Source organism: Canis lupus, chromosome X (genome assembly GCF_011100685.1).
Source record: "Canis lupus familiaris isolate Mischka breed German Shepherd chromosome X, alternate assembly UU_Cfam_GSD_1.0, whole genome shotgun sequence".
NCBI lineage: Eukaryota > Metazoa > Chordata > Mammalia > Carnivora > Canidae > Canis > Canis lupus.
The window spans coordinates 86,260,518-86,276,253 of NC_049260.1; the positions used below are offsets into that span (position 1 = coordinate 86,260,518).

Genomic DNA, 15,736 nt, shown 5'->3' on the forward strand with positions numbered 1-15,736 from the left:
AGGGGAGGGGGAGACAAATTCTGTCCCTGGGAGACACCAAGTTCTTCTACATTGTCAGCTTTGAGCACCGATGGGATGGAGGCCAGCCCTAAAAATATATCAGCCCTAGTTGAAATCAGAGCTGTGCTCTTTCATGTCTAATTCACTCCTAGTATGATGGAGGGAAAGGCATTTGATGAGCAATCTTAGAAACAGAAAGAGAAACTTATATCATGCAAGGAATGACTATAGGGACAAAAGGCTACTGTGAATTTCCTAGTCAATAAAAATGAACTCTAATAGAAATTTTAATAAGGTGCCAGCAGAAACATCTTTGTCATCATCATTGTGAATTCATGTTTATTGAGTGTACAGCAAATGCTAGTCTCTGCTCAGAACACTGGATGAACGCCATTTCTGTATCTATAAGGGATTAGGGAATACTTGCCACTATTTTGATGCCAGTCACCCAGTCAGAACACAAAATGAACTCTTATGAATATTCTAAAGCATAATGAGGAAGGGGTTTTAGATTCTATGCAACTATCCTTGATTAGTGTTTTCCCCATTGTGAGTCACCTTCTCCATAGGCTTCCCCACAACTGGAAAGGAAAAGAAGCAAGAGAAAATAGGAAGAGTTAAGGTATAGTCCTGAGAAGGTTGCAAAAATTTGAACAGTAGCATTCCATAGACGTTTGGATATGGCAATAAATACCAGGGGGAGGGCCATATACATGGAGTATAGGAACCAGCCCTGTTCATCTCCTGGTCCTTCCCTGCACATGTGTTCCTACACAGCCTTTAAGTGATAGACAGGAGCTGTAGAACTCTGAAGATCTGCCTGATTGTGAAGTTACCTTTCAGGTGAGGATCTTCTCCTTATTTTGCATAAAGGAGCACTCTGGGACTTGAGGGCTAGTGGGTACTCACCAGCTAGGTAAACATTTAAGAGAATCATTGTTCTTGATGAATTTTGTAAATAGCCACTGACCTACTGGCTTATGGGAAGGTGGAAATGAATGGTGAGTTAAAAAGCATGCAAACAGGAGGCCACATTACTGGCCTCTTTTCAAGGCTCTCTTCCTTTCTCTTTCCCACCCTCTCCAATCTTCTGCCAAAACTCAAGGTTTGAGGCAGTGGTCAAGCTCCATGGCATAAGAATTGGTGTTCCTCATGATACTCTCTGCCAACATGACAGGCTTGGGGTTTCTTCCAGCAAAGCAAGAAAGCCAGGTACAGATCAACATGGCTGCAGCTGCTCCACCTCCAGCACAGTAATAGGCCCAGCCAAGCCGACAGGTACCTGTAGAAATAGGGACAGAGACATGAGGATTGGGTTGTCTTCTCAGACATTCTCCTTGGGGTGTTAGGATTAATGTGAAACTATGAAACTGAGTGCAACTGGGCTTCTTGTTTCTTCTTTTCCTTTTTTGCTAATGGCTGGTATTTGCTTCAGTAAGAAGTTATAAAATGTTATTTTGTTGCAGTAGGAACCTGAGGGTGGTGTGGGTGGTAGTGGTGGTGGTACTGCTAATGAAGTTGATGATAAGAACAACTTGATCAAGTGTCAAGAACTATGCAAAACTCCTTAGACATACATCCCATTGATCATTACAGTAACTATATGAAATAGGCACTCTTTATTATCTCTGTTTTATGTAGGATGAGGTAACCTGAGGCACAGGTTAAGGCAATTGTGAAAGATCACACAGCAGTAGAGTCAGGATATAAACCCTGGCAAATCTCTACTCTAAAGCTCTATATTTTTCACCACACAGATGTAATGCAGCACAGGGTCTATTTCCAAAGAACCATTTTTTTTCTGCATCATCAGGAGATTTGACAGGCACAAAAATAAAAATCCCTTGCCCCTTGTTACATGCCTTTATCTTAACCTACCCCTTTCAGCATCTCCAGGGAAAAAATACGCATTGGAATCAAGGCAGAGCTTGTAAGGTGGTAGTTTCATTTTGAAGGGTAATAGGAAAGGTCACCTGCTCAAAAATATCCACTCCACCACCTGCCTTTCTATCATAGGTAGATTCTGTCCTTTGAAATATTTGTGTTTTCTCAGAGAATATTCCATCCAAAAATGTCAATGCCCAAAGAAAGAAGGAGAGCCATTAATTTATAAGGGAACAGAGTAACAATGAATTGTTAAAATCAAGTGCTTAAGCAAACAAGACTCCAGAAATTGGAGTAGATGCCAGTAATGGAAAATTGCAGAGGGGCCCCAAGAAAAGAGGTAGGCAGTGACCTTCACCTACTTCACAGTCTTGCAGAAAGCTACTCCTGACTACAGTCAGTTGGAGATGTCAAGACTGATGTTGACAATTTACTTCCTAATAACCAATTGTTTCTGTTCACATGGTGTTCAGGAACCTTAATTTTCCTTCCTTTAATTGACTAGTTGGCATGTCATATAAAGAGTATAAGATGGCCCCAAGTTAGACTCCTTTGTTCCTCCGTTCAGGCCAGCCTAATTTATCCTCAATTTCTTATCTCAGAAATAGTGTTCCTACCACCACCAAATTATTATTCATACTCTCTTTCCTGCCAGAAACAGCTTCTTTCCTCTTATTCACCAATTCATATCTTTCTCAGAACACTATCCAGTACTTTCAGGAAGCTTTCCCACATTGACGCCAGTGGGCTCAAGTCACCTCAACCAGGTAACCCTCCAAGAGTTTGTTCATGCATCCCTTACGTGGGTGTACTGTTTGACAAATTAAGAGGAAAATTTACATATCATATATTTTTCATCTGCCTTTTACCCTCTTCCAGATTGTTGGCTCAACAGTGCAGATGTATTTGTATCTTTCTTGATAATGCCTCCCATGCTCTGTTAACAGTGGGTGATCATTATATATATTTTAGCCTAACAATACTCCAAAGATGGATACACTTGAATTTTTAATCCTCAACATCCAAACCTATGGCTTAAATTTTTTATTAAACTTATAAAACCAGCTATAGTACTATTCTATTTGTTCCTGGAATGTGCTACAGTCCTTACTACCATAAGGCCTATGCATATTCCATTGCCTACAATGCTTACTGCATGTGCACATAAAAACAAATACTTCCCACCACTCTCTGCCTAGTCAATGTTCAGTCATTCGTCAAAGCTTAGCCCAATCATAAATCCTTAGCAAAGCCTTCCCTGACTTCCCTAAGTCAAATTCCTTCATCAGAGGTCTTCATTAGCATTGTGTATACTTCCTTCTATACTTGAATGAATGAGTGAATCCCTTATCCCTTGCCATGGCCAATGTGACAATTTTAGTTCTTTAGCAGAGATAGTACTCTACCAATAGATGGTGGCAGTCATATAACTTCTTGAAGTCCGATGGCCCTGTACAAAAAATACTAGTGAGAGCCAGACTATAGTAGATATGGAAACAATGCAATCCTTAGACAGAGAACCCTTCTTAGAAAAAATAATCCAACTATCTACAAAGTGGCCTCAATATGAACAATAAAGCTGGGACTCTGAGAAGAGTCCACTGATGAATATCATATTGAGGAAGCAGCCAATAAATTTGTACCCTCCCCCTACCTTGTCACACCTCCCCTTAGAATACACACATACTCACTAAAAGTAGGAGGTTTTACACAATGCTTTGGGTTTCACAAGGTGAAAATTCTAGATGGGCAAACCTTCAACTTCAGCCATCCTTAGGGAAGGCTGCAGGTTTTATTGTGCCCATTTCACAATAGGACAGGAATGTGAGGCTTAGTTGACAGGCCTGGGAACTCTCTCAGAAGCAGGGAGGTAGAAGCAGGGATCCAGACCAAAGTCTCTACTATCAATCTGGTACTCTGCCGTCTACTGGTTTCCTCATCCCCCGAAAGCCATTTTTCTCTTCCAGGACCCTTGACCTGTAAGCCCTAAAGAGGAGGAATCTAAATTAATTTGTAATAGGTTCACCTGAGCTTCTCTCATAATCCCTCTAACCAAAATCTCCTGTGCTTACATGGTAGAGTAGACAGGAGCCAGCTCTGGGGTGGACCCAACTTCCTCTTCTCTGGCATGCTCCCAATGTAGTCTAGACAAGGCATCAGAAGTCTCATTCTTTCTTGAGTTGCTTGTCAGGTCATCCCTCCATGAGAGTAGCAGGGATATTTTTATTATATACATGCACCCTGGGATCAGGAAAAGAGTTGTTTCTGTAAATGAAAGGAATAAATGCATAGCATGCGATTCCCCCAAAGCCCTAGGCAGGAAGAAACCTGACAGAGTGGGCAGCTCCAGAGTGAAGAGCTAGCTAACAGGACTTGATTAACCTTATTACAGTCAGGTCAGAGCCAGGTATCACAGGAGCCAGCACCAAAGTGCTCCCCTTGCCACAACAAATGCACTCAGACTTGCCTTTCACAGAGACTCCTGTTAGGCCACTGAACAGCACCTTAACTCTAAGCTGCTCCATGTAGGTTGCCCAGGAGAAATAGAGTAAGTAGATCTTCTATCCAACCTTCTCCCAACAACCCTACCTGTTATCTGCCTGAGGAAATAGAGAGGTTATATCAGTAGCATTGCAAAAGGAGGGGGGAAAAGCAAACCTTTCAAGAACTATATATTCAAGTTGAGAGCTGCTGTCAATATTCACCTACTTCACAGAAAGCTTGGACATTGGTCCAATAGCCTATAAAGGAATTTGTGTTTTCTATGGAAGGGTGCAAAATAAGGAGCAGTGACAATGAACTATCACCCTTCACCTCCAATCACTCTTTAGTGAAGTCCATGGACCATCACCAATTCCTAAATCCTACTCTCTGAAGCATCATTGATTATTCATCTAACGAACATTTGTTAAGAACATATTATGTGCCAGACACTTTGGATACACCATCCTATTTGATTCTCATGACAGCCACAATTATTATCATTAACAGATGAGAAGACAGAGTCTCAGAGAGACAAGTTACTCTGTCAACTTACAAGTGTCAGAGTTCAGATGTGAATGCCAACACTGAAAGTCCATGGTCATCTATTTTAACCATGCCAGGAGAGTGGAGCCAAGGATACAAGTTACTGTGGTCTAAGATTTATGGGAAAGTATGCCTTCAACTAATCACTTCAGCTTTCTGTGTCTCAATTTCCTTTGCTTTAAGTGAAGCAAATTCTGCCAGACAGATTTTTAAAAGCCCCTTCCAACCTAAAATTTCCATTTTGCTATGAACATGATAAATGCTTTAAGAGACATATGATGGAAATACTATAGGAACATCTAAGAAAAGAAGAATTATTTGTGTCTGGGAGAATTCAGGCTCAGATAATGGTTTTGCAGGGAAGATAGCATTTCAACTTGACTTTAGCAGTGGGAAGTGGGCATTCTAGGCAGTGGGAGTGGTTGGTGTGAGCAAAGTTATATAAGTGAGAAAGTTGACCACATGTTTCAGGAACAGTACTCCATTCAGAGTTGCTTCAGAAAAAGAGCTGTAGTTGGCAAATAATAAGCTGACTCTAGACCAGGAGGAGCCATGAAATCTGGCATCGTTCTCATGAGCAATGGGGAATCATGGAAATTTTCTGATCAGAGGATGACATGATAAAACACGGTTTCTCAACCTTGGCACTATAGATATTTTGGCCCCCCCAAAAACCTTTGCTGTATTGGAGTGAGGTGAGGTGAGGTGTGGTGGGGTGGGGAGGGTTGTGTTGTGTATTGTAGCACCCTGGCCTCTACCTACTAGATGCCTGCCCCTTATCCCTCCCCTCTGAGTTATGGAAACCAAAAATATCAGCAGACATTGTCAAGTATTCCTGGAAGCAGGGGTGGAGTGAATTGCTTTCCATTAAGAATAACTGAGTTAGAAGTATAGTTTGGGAAGATTAACCTACAATCTCTGTATAAAAGGGATTGGAGGCAGTTGTATACTCTAGGAAGAGACCACTGAACCAGAGGACAGGGATGCTGGTACACATCCAACAATACATAAAATAGCTTCCCACAACAAAAAATGATCTGGCAAAAAATGTCAGTATTTTTGAGGTCAAGCAACCCTCATCTAGGTAAACATCAAATATTTACACTTTGAATTACCTCCAAAATGAATCTTGATGACTGAAAATTAGGCCAGCAGAATGGAATCTTCTTCCTTAAAAACAGCTGTGCATGGTTTCCTACTGACCTGGGAAGCTGACTGGAACTGGAGCATGGTTAGCTTTGAGAATTCTAGTATGCTAGCCCAGGGAAGCTGGGGAAGGTTAAGGAGAGAGATCTCACAAGGTATTCAGGAGGAAGCACTGATTCCCTGGGAATCAGGAGACAGGAGTCTGAAGAAATCTCTTAACCCCATAGGATTTCAGCTCTCTCACTCTTAAAATTGGAGAAAGTAGTTAAGTGCCTGCCTAAAGACAGAGCAATAAAGACTAGATGAGTTCTTGAGGTCCCTTTCAGAAATAGCCAGGCTCACTGCTGCCTCACCTTTCAGATTGACTCTACCAATTCTAAGCCTCCATGCTAGAATTGTTCTTCATGTCCTCAGAAAATAATACAGTGAGCTGACACCACAGCTGGGGATTGTCTCTACATACATACATAGGTATCTGTGAAGAGAAAGATTGGGTGGTAGGATAGGGAGAGAAAAGAGGTCCTAACTGCAAATTAGCTTTATGCAAAGTTTCTAGAGGATCCCTGAGAGAAGCTTGTTCCTTTTTTGCTCTTCTGTATAATTTCTAACACTCTATCTGTGAGTCATTCTATTCCAGTGTTGAATTTGCTGTGACAAGATCCCTCATAAAAGTTATTAAATCATCACTCAGCAGTGGGCCTGACATTTAAATCAAGACACATTGCTTTTATTCCAAGTTGCAAATCAAATTGGTTTGGAGTTTGACTTTATTTTCTTTGATTCAGCATTAAGTTATATTATTACATCTCTGCTGTTTAGAGAACAAATTGTCACTGGCTGCTACTTAAAGTGACCCCCCTCTCCATAGAGCCCCAGTCCTATGTCCTTAGGGACATGGTGTCTGGCCAACTGTAAATCGATCATTATGAACTACTGGGAGGAGTTAGCCACTGGCTGATGCTTTTGGTGGGGTCTAGTATTGGCATGGGTATCAGAATTGGGAATCAGAGTAGGAAAGAGTCTAACAGAGAGGCTCTCTTTGCAGAGGCCATGCTCAGAGTGCCAGCTTAAAACCCAACAAGCTGGAGAACTAATCTAAAGAAAGGAGTCCTGCTTGGAGAAAGAGGGAAAAGGCATAGGAGAGTAAACCCACTTTGGAAGACAGTTTGACAAATTCTTATAAAACTAAAGATACTTATACCATATGATCTAGAAATCATGTTCTTTAGTATATATCCAAAGCAGTTGAAAACTTATGTCCACACAAAAACCTGCACTAGAATGTTTATAGCAATTTTATTCATAATTGCCAAAACTCAGAGGCAACCAGGATATCCTTCAATAGGTGAATGGATAAATTTACACTGGTACATCCAGACAATGGAATATTATTTTTTTAAATAAATTTTTATTTATTTATGATAGTCACAGAGAGAGAGAGAGAGGCAGAGACACAGGCAGAGGGAGAAGCAGGCTCCATGCCGGGAGCCCAACGTGGGATTCGATCCCGGGTCTCCAGGATCACGCCCTGGGCCAAAGGCAGGCGCCAAACCACTGCGCCACCCAGGGATCCCGACAATGGAATATTATTGAACACTAAAAAGAAGTGAGCTATCGAGATGCCTAGGCAGCTCAGCGGTTGAGCATCTGCCTTCTGCTCAGGGCTTGATCCCAGGGTCCTAGGATTGAGTCCCACACTGGGCTCCCCACAGGGAGCCTGCTTCTCCCTCTGCCAATGTCTCTGCCTCTCTGTGTGTGTCTCTCATGAATAAAAAAATAAAATCTTTAAAATAAAAAAAAGAAGTGAGCTATCAAGCCATCAAAAACGTGGAGGAAACTTAAATATATATTATTAAGTGAAAAGCCAAACTGAAAAAGCTACATACTGTAGGATTCAAACTATATAACATCTGAAAAAGGAAAAAACTATGGAGATGGTAAAAGGATCAATGGTTGCCATGAGTTGGTAGGTCTGGGGAAAGATGAAAAGGCAGGGCATGGATAGTTGATAGGGGAGTGCAAATACTCCGTATGATAGTATAATGGTGGATACATGTCAATATATATTTGTGCAAATGTATAGAATGTACAACACCAAGAGTGAACCATAAAGTTATGGTCTTTGGGTGACTATGGTGTGTCAATGTATGCTGATCAGTTGTGAGAAGTATACCACTCTGGTGGAGGATGTTGATAAAGGGAGAGGCTATGCATGTGTAGGGGCAGGGGGCATATGGGAAATCTCTGCACCTTCCCCTCAAGTTTGCTATGAATCTGAAATTGCTTTATTAAAGTCCTCATTTTAAAAAATGAAGTAAAAAAATAAAATAAAAATAAAATAAATGAAGTAAGTCTGTCTTTTGGGTTTTTCAAGTATTCCTTTTTAGAAAATCATCTGATAGAAGTCTAGGCCCCTGAAAGTTTGGAGGAAGAGACAGAGAAGCAAGGATGTAGCAAGTACATAATGACCACTAACACTTCCAACACTGACTAGCCTAGATTAAATGGAATTTTCGGATAATATGACGTTTTGATTTGATGAAAGTGTTACCAAAAGTCTAATTCTAGGAGCTAATACTCTAGGAAAAGGCATGCTGTGACCCAGGATCAGAGGTCAGGAGCCCTGGATATGTAGTAAGAAAGAGGCTGGTGGAGGGGATGAGGACTGTGAAGTAGCTTGGAGCTTTGGGGTAGGGCAAGAAGGATAAAGCTGTTTAACAATGTAAACAGCTTTGGGGTGTGGACTGTAGACTATATTCCTATACAAAGATGACATCCAAATTCTAGGAACTCATGTCGTCAGGATTTGGGGAGGTAGTTCAGGTAGAATGCAAAAAGAACAATACTAATATTGTTTTATCATCTTATATACTCCAATAATCAGGGCACTTGAGAGACATTGCTCTGGCCTCAGAGGCAAAATAAAGGAAGAAGTGACCCCAAGGATGGAGGAGGATCTGCAGTGGGAACCAGAATATTGCCCTCAACTTCACCTTCCAGAGTAGATGGAACAGATATGCAGAGATGTCTGTCTAGGAGCCACCTGAGGGGCCTTCACAGCCTTCATCATTTCAAACCAGGCTGCCTGCACTGGCCCTGAGAGCAGTTACCTCAGCTACAGAGAGATACCTCAGATTCCTTTGGAATTCTATGGAGGGAAAGAAGAAGAACTAGAGAGAGATCTACAGAAGAAAGAATCTAAGGGAGAGTCAATGGAGTAGGTGGAAGAAGAAGAAAAGAAAGGCAGGGAGAGTTTGCTTAGAAAACCTTAGTATAAGATTAGAACACTAGAGAATCTGGTACCTAGGGACAGAGTGGAGAGGTTGAGCTCTTCAACAGACCTCTTCTTAATAAAGATGGAGTTTTTTTCCAGAGCAGACCCAGCTCAGGAAAATCAGCTGCTCCTCTCATCACTGTAGCACCATCTGAGCTTATGAAACCAGGGCTGCAACCCACCTCCCAAATTGTTGTTTGGTGTGTATGGTGGGGGGAGGGGAAGGATAGGGTTGCTATTTGCTTATTCAACATATTTTTGCCATGGGGACTTGCATTTTGTATTAAGCAGGCAGCAAGGGTTTGGAAGAAGCTGGTGGTCCCATCTGTTCAGAGGGTCCCATCTGTTCTATAGGGTCTCCATAGGTAGCAGCATAAAAATATTTTCAATGCAGCCAAGCTAAATGAAGAGAGAACTTTCTCTGCTAGGTTCAGGATGGATGAATAATTGTAAAAAATAAAGCAAAGCCAATGAATTCAAGGACAATTGCCAAACACCCTTTCCCCACCCCCACCCCACTGTAGCCCCCAGTGAAAAGATAGCCAAAACCATGAGGATAGCTCTCTTCTCACTCTCCAGGCTAAGCATGAGTATCAACAGAAGACCAGACTGGAGGCCCAGAACCCACTGAAGATTCCAGAAGCCTGTTAGGCTCCCTTGCCAGAGAAAAAGGCAAAACAAAAAAAATCCTTTGAAAAACTTCAGTAATTCAGGTAACCATGTTTTTGTTAGTAGCCACTGTTTCTAGCTACTTGCTAGAAAGTCAGGGTAGCACTCAATAAAGAGCCAAATCCTCATGGTGACAGAGATGCCTTGATATGGTTGATTGTTTTCTCTTACACTTTGCCAAAAAAATTGAACCCTGCCATTGAAACCTTCCCCAGCACTAGTGAGCATTTGCTTCTGACTCATCCTTGTATGTTGTCAACCAGTCTTTCCTATTTATGTTATTTCTTACATAGCTATCCTGAGGTTTAGTTACTCCAATCATCTTTTCTCTTCAATGGGGGATAAAGGCAAGGAAGCATGTCTCAGGTCAACTTAAATTGTGCTTCTGGGTCTTTCAAGATTGTCCCCCACTCGCCCCTGAATAAACCTTCATGTCACTCTATGTTGTTCTTTTTATAGCTCATCAAACTACACTTGCAACAGCATTTCAGAAGAGATTTGGAAATTGCTATAGACTGAATGTTTGCATCTCCCCAAAATTCATGTGTTAAACCCTAATGTCCAATGTGAATGTATGTGGAAGTGGAGCCTTTGGGACACCTCATGACACTTAGGTCATGAGGGTGAAGGCTTAATAAATAGTATTAGTGCCCTTATAAAAGAGACCCCAGTGAACTCCCTTCCCCCTTCTGCCATGTGAAGACACAGCAAGAAACTGCCACATATGAATCAGGAAGAAAGAGTTCACCAGACACTAAATCTGCTGGCACCCTGACCTTGGACTTCTTAGCCTCCAGAACTATGAGAAAAATATTTGTTGTTTATACATCATTCAGTCTTTGGCATCTCTTACAGCAGTCCAAACAGACTAAGACAAGTACTTTCCTCAAAGAGACTAGTAAAAAACCAAGTTCTGGACCTGCTTGACTCAGCATGTACTCTGTAAGATACTTGGCCTCTTAGAAATTGGCCCCTCTCCTCTAGCATCTGCTCAATAGATTTCTGATTGCATCCACTTGAACTTTTTCAGTTAATAAAGTCACCGTGGTAAGCTCTTTAAATACATTGTTCTCACATAGGTAAGATCAACAAACTAGATTGAGTAAAAGGGAGCCAGAGACAGAAGTGGAGCAACAGACTTAGTGTGATAAGTGCTGTGACATAGAGCAATACAATGACACAGATGAGGGGCATCAAGTTCAGTTCTAAGGGGGCAAGGAGTTATCAAGAAAAAGTAGGAAGTTAGCTCACTGAGGAAGAGAAGAGTATTCCTAACAATGGAAGAACACATGCAAAGTTGCAAAGGTTTGAAAGAATGTGGTATTTTCAGGGCGATGGGGCAAGAGGAGGAGCTTGAGTGTTAGTGGAAGTGATGGCCAAGGTCCCTATAGACCATGCTTCCTGAATCCTTTTCCTGTAGGCAATGGGGAACCATTGCTAAAGAATAACACCAGATTTGCATTTTTGAAAGATCACTTTGGCCACAGAATGTGAGATGGATCAAGAAAGTGGTGTGGAGTATCTTCAGGAATATGGAGAAAGTCAGAGTTTTTTTTCTATAAAATAGATGAAAAAGATTGATAAGAGAAAGAAAATGGATTCTAGAGTTCTCAAGTGCTTTAGCAGTATTTAATACTTCTGATGATTGATATCATTATGGTTTGGGATTAAAATTATTATAGTTGTATTTAATAAATGTCTATATATGTATATATATATTTATATATATTTATATATATAAAATGTCTCCTCAAAGCTTCTTGAAGACTATGTTTTTCAATTCTTAAAATGCTATAATGCTATGCAGTGTGTATATATATGTATAATATATGTTAAATATGTAAATTATATAAAATATATATTTAATAAATATTAAATATGTATAGATATATTAAAAATAAATATTTATATATATATAAAATGTCTCCTCAAAGCTTCTTGAAGACTATGTGTTTCAATTCTTAAAATAATGTACAGTGTCTCATTCAGTATCTTATATATGGTAAGTGTCCATAATATGCTTACTGAGTGACTGTTATATACTTTTTTTTCTGACTGAACTAGGTCGCTTTATTGGGGAAAGCCAGGATTATAATGGACTTAAGAGTTGGCATGGAGGCCCTTTTTCTTGCCAAAGGTGGGTACAACATTGACAAAGTGCCAGTTGCACTGCAGCCTCCGCTTGGCTCAGCTTGTCTTCTTCTGTTTCCCCTATTTGGCCACCTTGGGAGTTTGCCTTCTTACTTTCCCAACATGGGCCAGGGAACCATGGACTTCACCTCCAAGTATGCGGCCTGCTACTTCCAGGGTGATCAGAGCCTCCACTCCACACTGACCCAGGATAGCCTCATCCTCTAGGGGATATGCCTGTCAGGATCAAGACTTGATCTTCTGGACTGATGTCCTCCAGCAAGACTGAACAGCAGCCGCTGCATCCTCTACTGCAAAGATGGAGTCCAAAAAGAGGAAGGAGCAAGGGCACACATGTCCTCACCTCCTGCAGCATGCCACATCACTGCTCTACTTTTATATATTTCTGCCAGAATCTTCAAATTCTTATTAATGCTAGAATATCAGACCAGGCAAGCCGATACACCTCAAGATTCAGGAGCAGGTGCACCCTCATTCTAGCCATTGACTTAGCCCCATATCTGCAAGACCAGGTTTGAACATCAGCTATTTATATCCATGTTCCATTGGCCAATAGATATAGACCCTAAATGCTCTCCTTGGGCCCAATATGTCTGGGTAACAATCAATGCCACAAATAATACCACCCGATATGTGTATAGCATTTTACAATTTACAAGGCACCTATTCTATCCATTATTTCATTTAATCCTTTTTTATTTGTTTTATTCATTCATCCTTTGGCAGGAATGTCATTATAGAGAAAGTCATTGAGCAGACAGATAAGTATATGATAAAGATTGCCACTTAGCCAGAGAGTTGAGACTGGGCCAGGTCCATGTGTGCCCAGGAAGTCATATGGCACATGAACATGAGGATGGCAGAGAATGGTATTTGCAACCATGACCTGTTATTTACAAACTGAAACTATGGACAAGTCATTTAACATTTCTGAGTTTTAGCAGTCCTATGGACACAATGGAAGTGACACCACAGAGCAGCTGTGAAGGTCAAATGATATGATATAAAGCACTCAGCACAGCACCCAGAATAAGCAATACTTCTGGGTCCCCTTTCCTCTCAGCTAAACACTTTTCAATTAGTCCACTAGTTCCCACAAATGTCTGGAGACAGCTTTAACATGCAGATTTCTAGGCCCTGCTCCAGATCTATAGAATTATTCTCTCTGGGGAGAGGCCCCTGTGATTGCAAAGCACAGTCCAGTGGGGAACCACCTGAATGAGACCTTATCATTAGTTCAAACTGATCCAACTTTTAGATGAAAAGTCAAACTTTAATTAAGAACCTATGGTGTGGGGGTGCCTGGGTGGCTCAATTGGTTAAGTGATCAGCCGTTGGTTTCAGTTCAGGTCGTGATCTCAGGGTCCTGAGATCCAGCCTGCATTGGGCTCTGCACTCGGCGCAGAGTCGGCTTAGGACCCTCTGTCCCTAAGCTCCTGCCTTCTATTATTTCTCTCTGTCTCAAATAAATGAATAAACCTTTAAAAACAGAAAAAAGGACCTACAGTGTGCTTGATGAAGTGCTTACAGGCTTTCTTTTGAAAGATACATGTGTATGCAATTTCTCCCAATTCATCTGGGTGGGACTTGGTGAAAATTGTTTGAGAAAGTCATGCAACACAGTGGACAGACATATATTTCCACCCCTGTAACTCTAATTTTGCCAAAGAATTGCCCTGGGGATATGCAAGAACTGTTCCCAGTTTTCCTTCTGATCCCTGCCTTTGAAAGCTCTTTCACTTATTAGATAACCTGGGTCAGTCTAACCTGTAAGAGTAACAACAATAATCATGGCAGTTCTTGTTGACGTTTATTGAGTTCAGGCCCTGTACTAAGTTTTAGGTGCCTCACTTCATTTTGTCCTCACAAGAGCCCCGTGAAATGGGCGCTACTGTACCGACACCCCTATTTAAAACTGGTTTCTGTTTATGTATATATATTTTTAATTTTTTGGAGAAGGCTTAGGATACTGTGTTGTTCCAGAGCAGCCCGGGAAAGACACTCACTAAAAGTGAGGGGAACAAAGAAGACTTACTGAGGTTTATAGAAGTAAGTTTGAGCAAAGGAAATGGAAGAAAGGAGATGAAGCATGAACCCTATTTGACCTGAGGGCCGGAGGCGGGATGGAGAAAGCGCAGAGAACACGATGAATTCACCTGCCTTTACCGCCATCTCGTGGTGGTCTGTTGGACAGACAACTAGTTCACAATTTTGCATTTACTGTTTCAATAGGGGAGCCTGCTAGACCCTCTGCAAGGCACTACGTGGGGAAACAAGGCCAAGTAAAACAGAGAACCTGCCCTTTGAGGTCCTTTTAGAGTCTGCCACCCTCTGGAGTCATCAGGCTGGAAGTCATCTTAGGGATCGACTATGCCAGGTGTAAGCACCCTTTTCTCATGCAGGCTCTTTTCAGGAAAGGCAGAAATGTTTATAAGCACCACCATTTTTTTTTCTGTTCAAAATGAAGAATAGCTTAGCATCCCATGGGGTGTATAGAGTCTCATTACTTGAAATTCTTCACTATTTTTAATAGAAGATGGTCAGTGAGAAAATTGGCACTGAAGTTTAGTCACTAAAATGATAGGGAGGAGGAATCTAACAGTAGGAAAGTTTTCTCATCTTTTATGCCTTACAGCTCTAGGGCATTGTTTTCATAGAGCACATTTATGTGCACTTTGTCATTTCATGGCCAAAACAATCCCTCAAGAGATAAAATCATCTTCGTCGTAGTCACTGGGAACTAGGTTTACAGAAGTGAAATGTATATGAGGAATCTAAAAAAGCCAAAGTGGTCCAAAACAGAGAGTAAAATGATGGTTACCAGGTGCTGGAAAGGGGCAGGGAGATAGGACAGACGTTGCTTTTAAGCAAACTTGCAATAAGTAATCAATAAGCCCTAGACCTCTAATGCACAGTATAGTGAATATAGACAATAATATTGTATCATAATCATCAAACTTGCTAAGAGACTAGAACTTAATTATTCCAACCACTACAAAAAAATAATTATGTCATATGATAGAGGTGCTAATTATCACTACAATGTCAATGGTATTGCGATATAGAAATGTATCATATTAACATGTACACCTTAAATTTACATAATGTTATAGGTCAAATATATTTCAATAAAAAGCACAAAAATATACGAAGCTGAAATGACTTGGTTCTGGTCACACAGGAAAATGGCAATGGAGCCACCTTGCAATTTGTTCCATTCACTCAGGGCAACATTTAGAGAGCACCCAAGCGTGTGCCAGGCACCAGGGATATATGGTTAAATTAAGTTGCTCCCTGACTCACTGATTGCCTCCTGCCTGTTCCAGCTTCACCCAACTTCTCCAGATGGAAACACCTCTTTGTGTGAGCTGGGAGGACAACTGAAAAACCTTAAGCAACACCTGAGCTACGAGTTTTCCAGAAGGACAGGCTCCTCAGGGCATTCTAGCTGATGCTGCCTGATGAATGAGTTGCTTTTTCCCAATTCACTGAGCCAATGCCTGGACCTCACTCCCATGGGTAAGTGATACTAAAAGTCTCCTCAACTCTAGGAAGGCTGCCTTACATAGACTGGTTTACCCTTCT

The 15,736-nt window shown here is 41.2% G+C and overlaps 1 protein-coding gene across 1 annotated transcript in view; it reads right to left on the reverse strand.

Annotated features, from left to right (window-relative positions):
• Positions 1-340: 340 nt before the first annotated feature.
• The window catches only part of LHFPL1 (LHFPL tetraspan subfamily member 1), a 45,598-nt gene continuing 30,202 nt past the window's right edge, over positions 341-15,736 (reverse strand). The window contains exon 3 of the mRNA XM_038586591.1: positions 341-1,282. Coding sequence (XP_038442519.1) covers positions 1,101-1,282 — 182 coding nt within the window. The 3' untranslated portion in view covers positions 341-1,100. The remainder of the gene's footprint in view (positions 1,283-15,736) is intronic.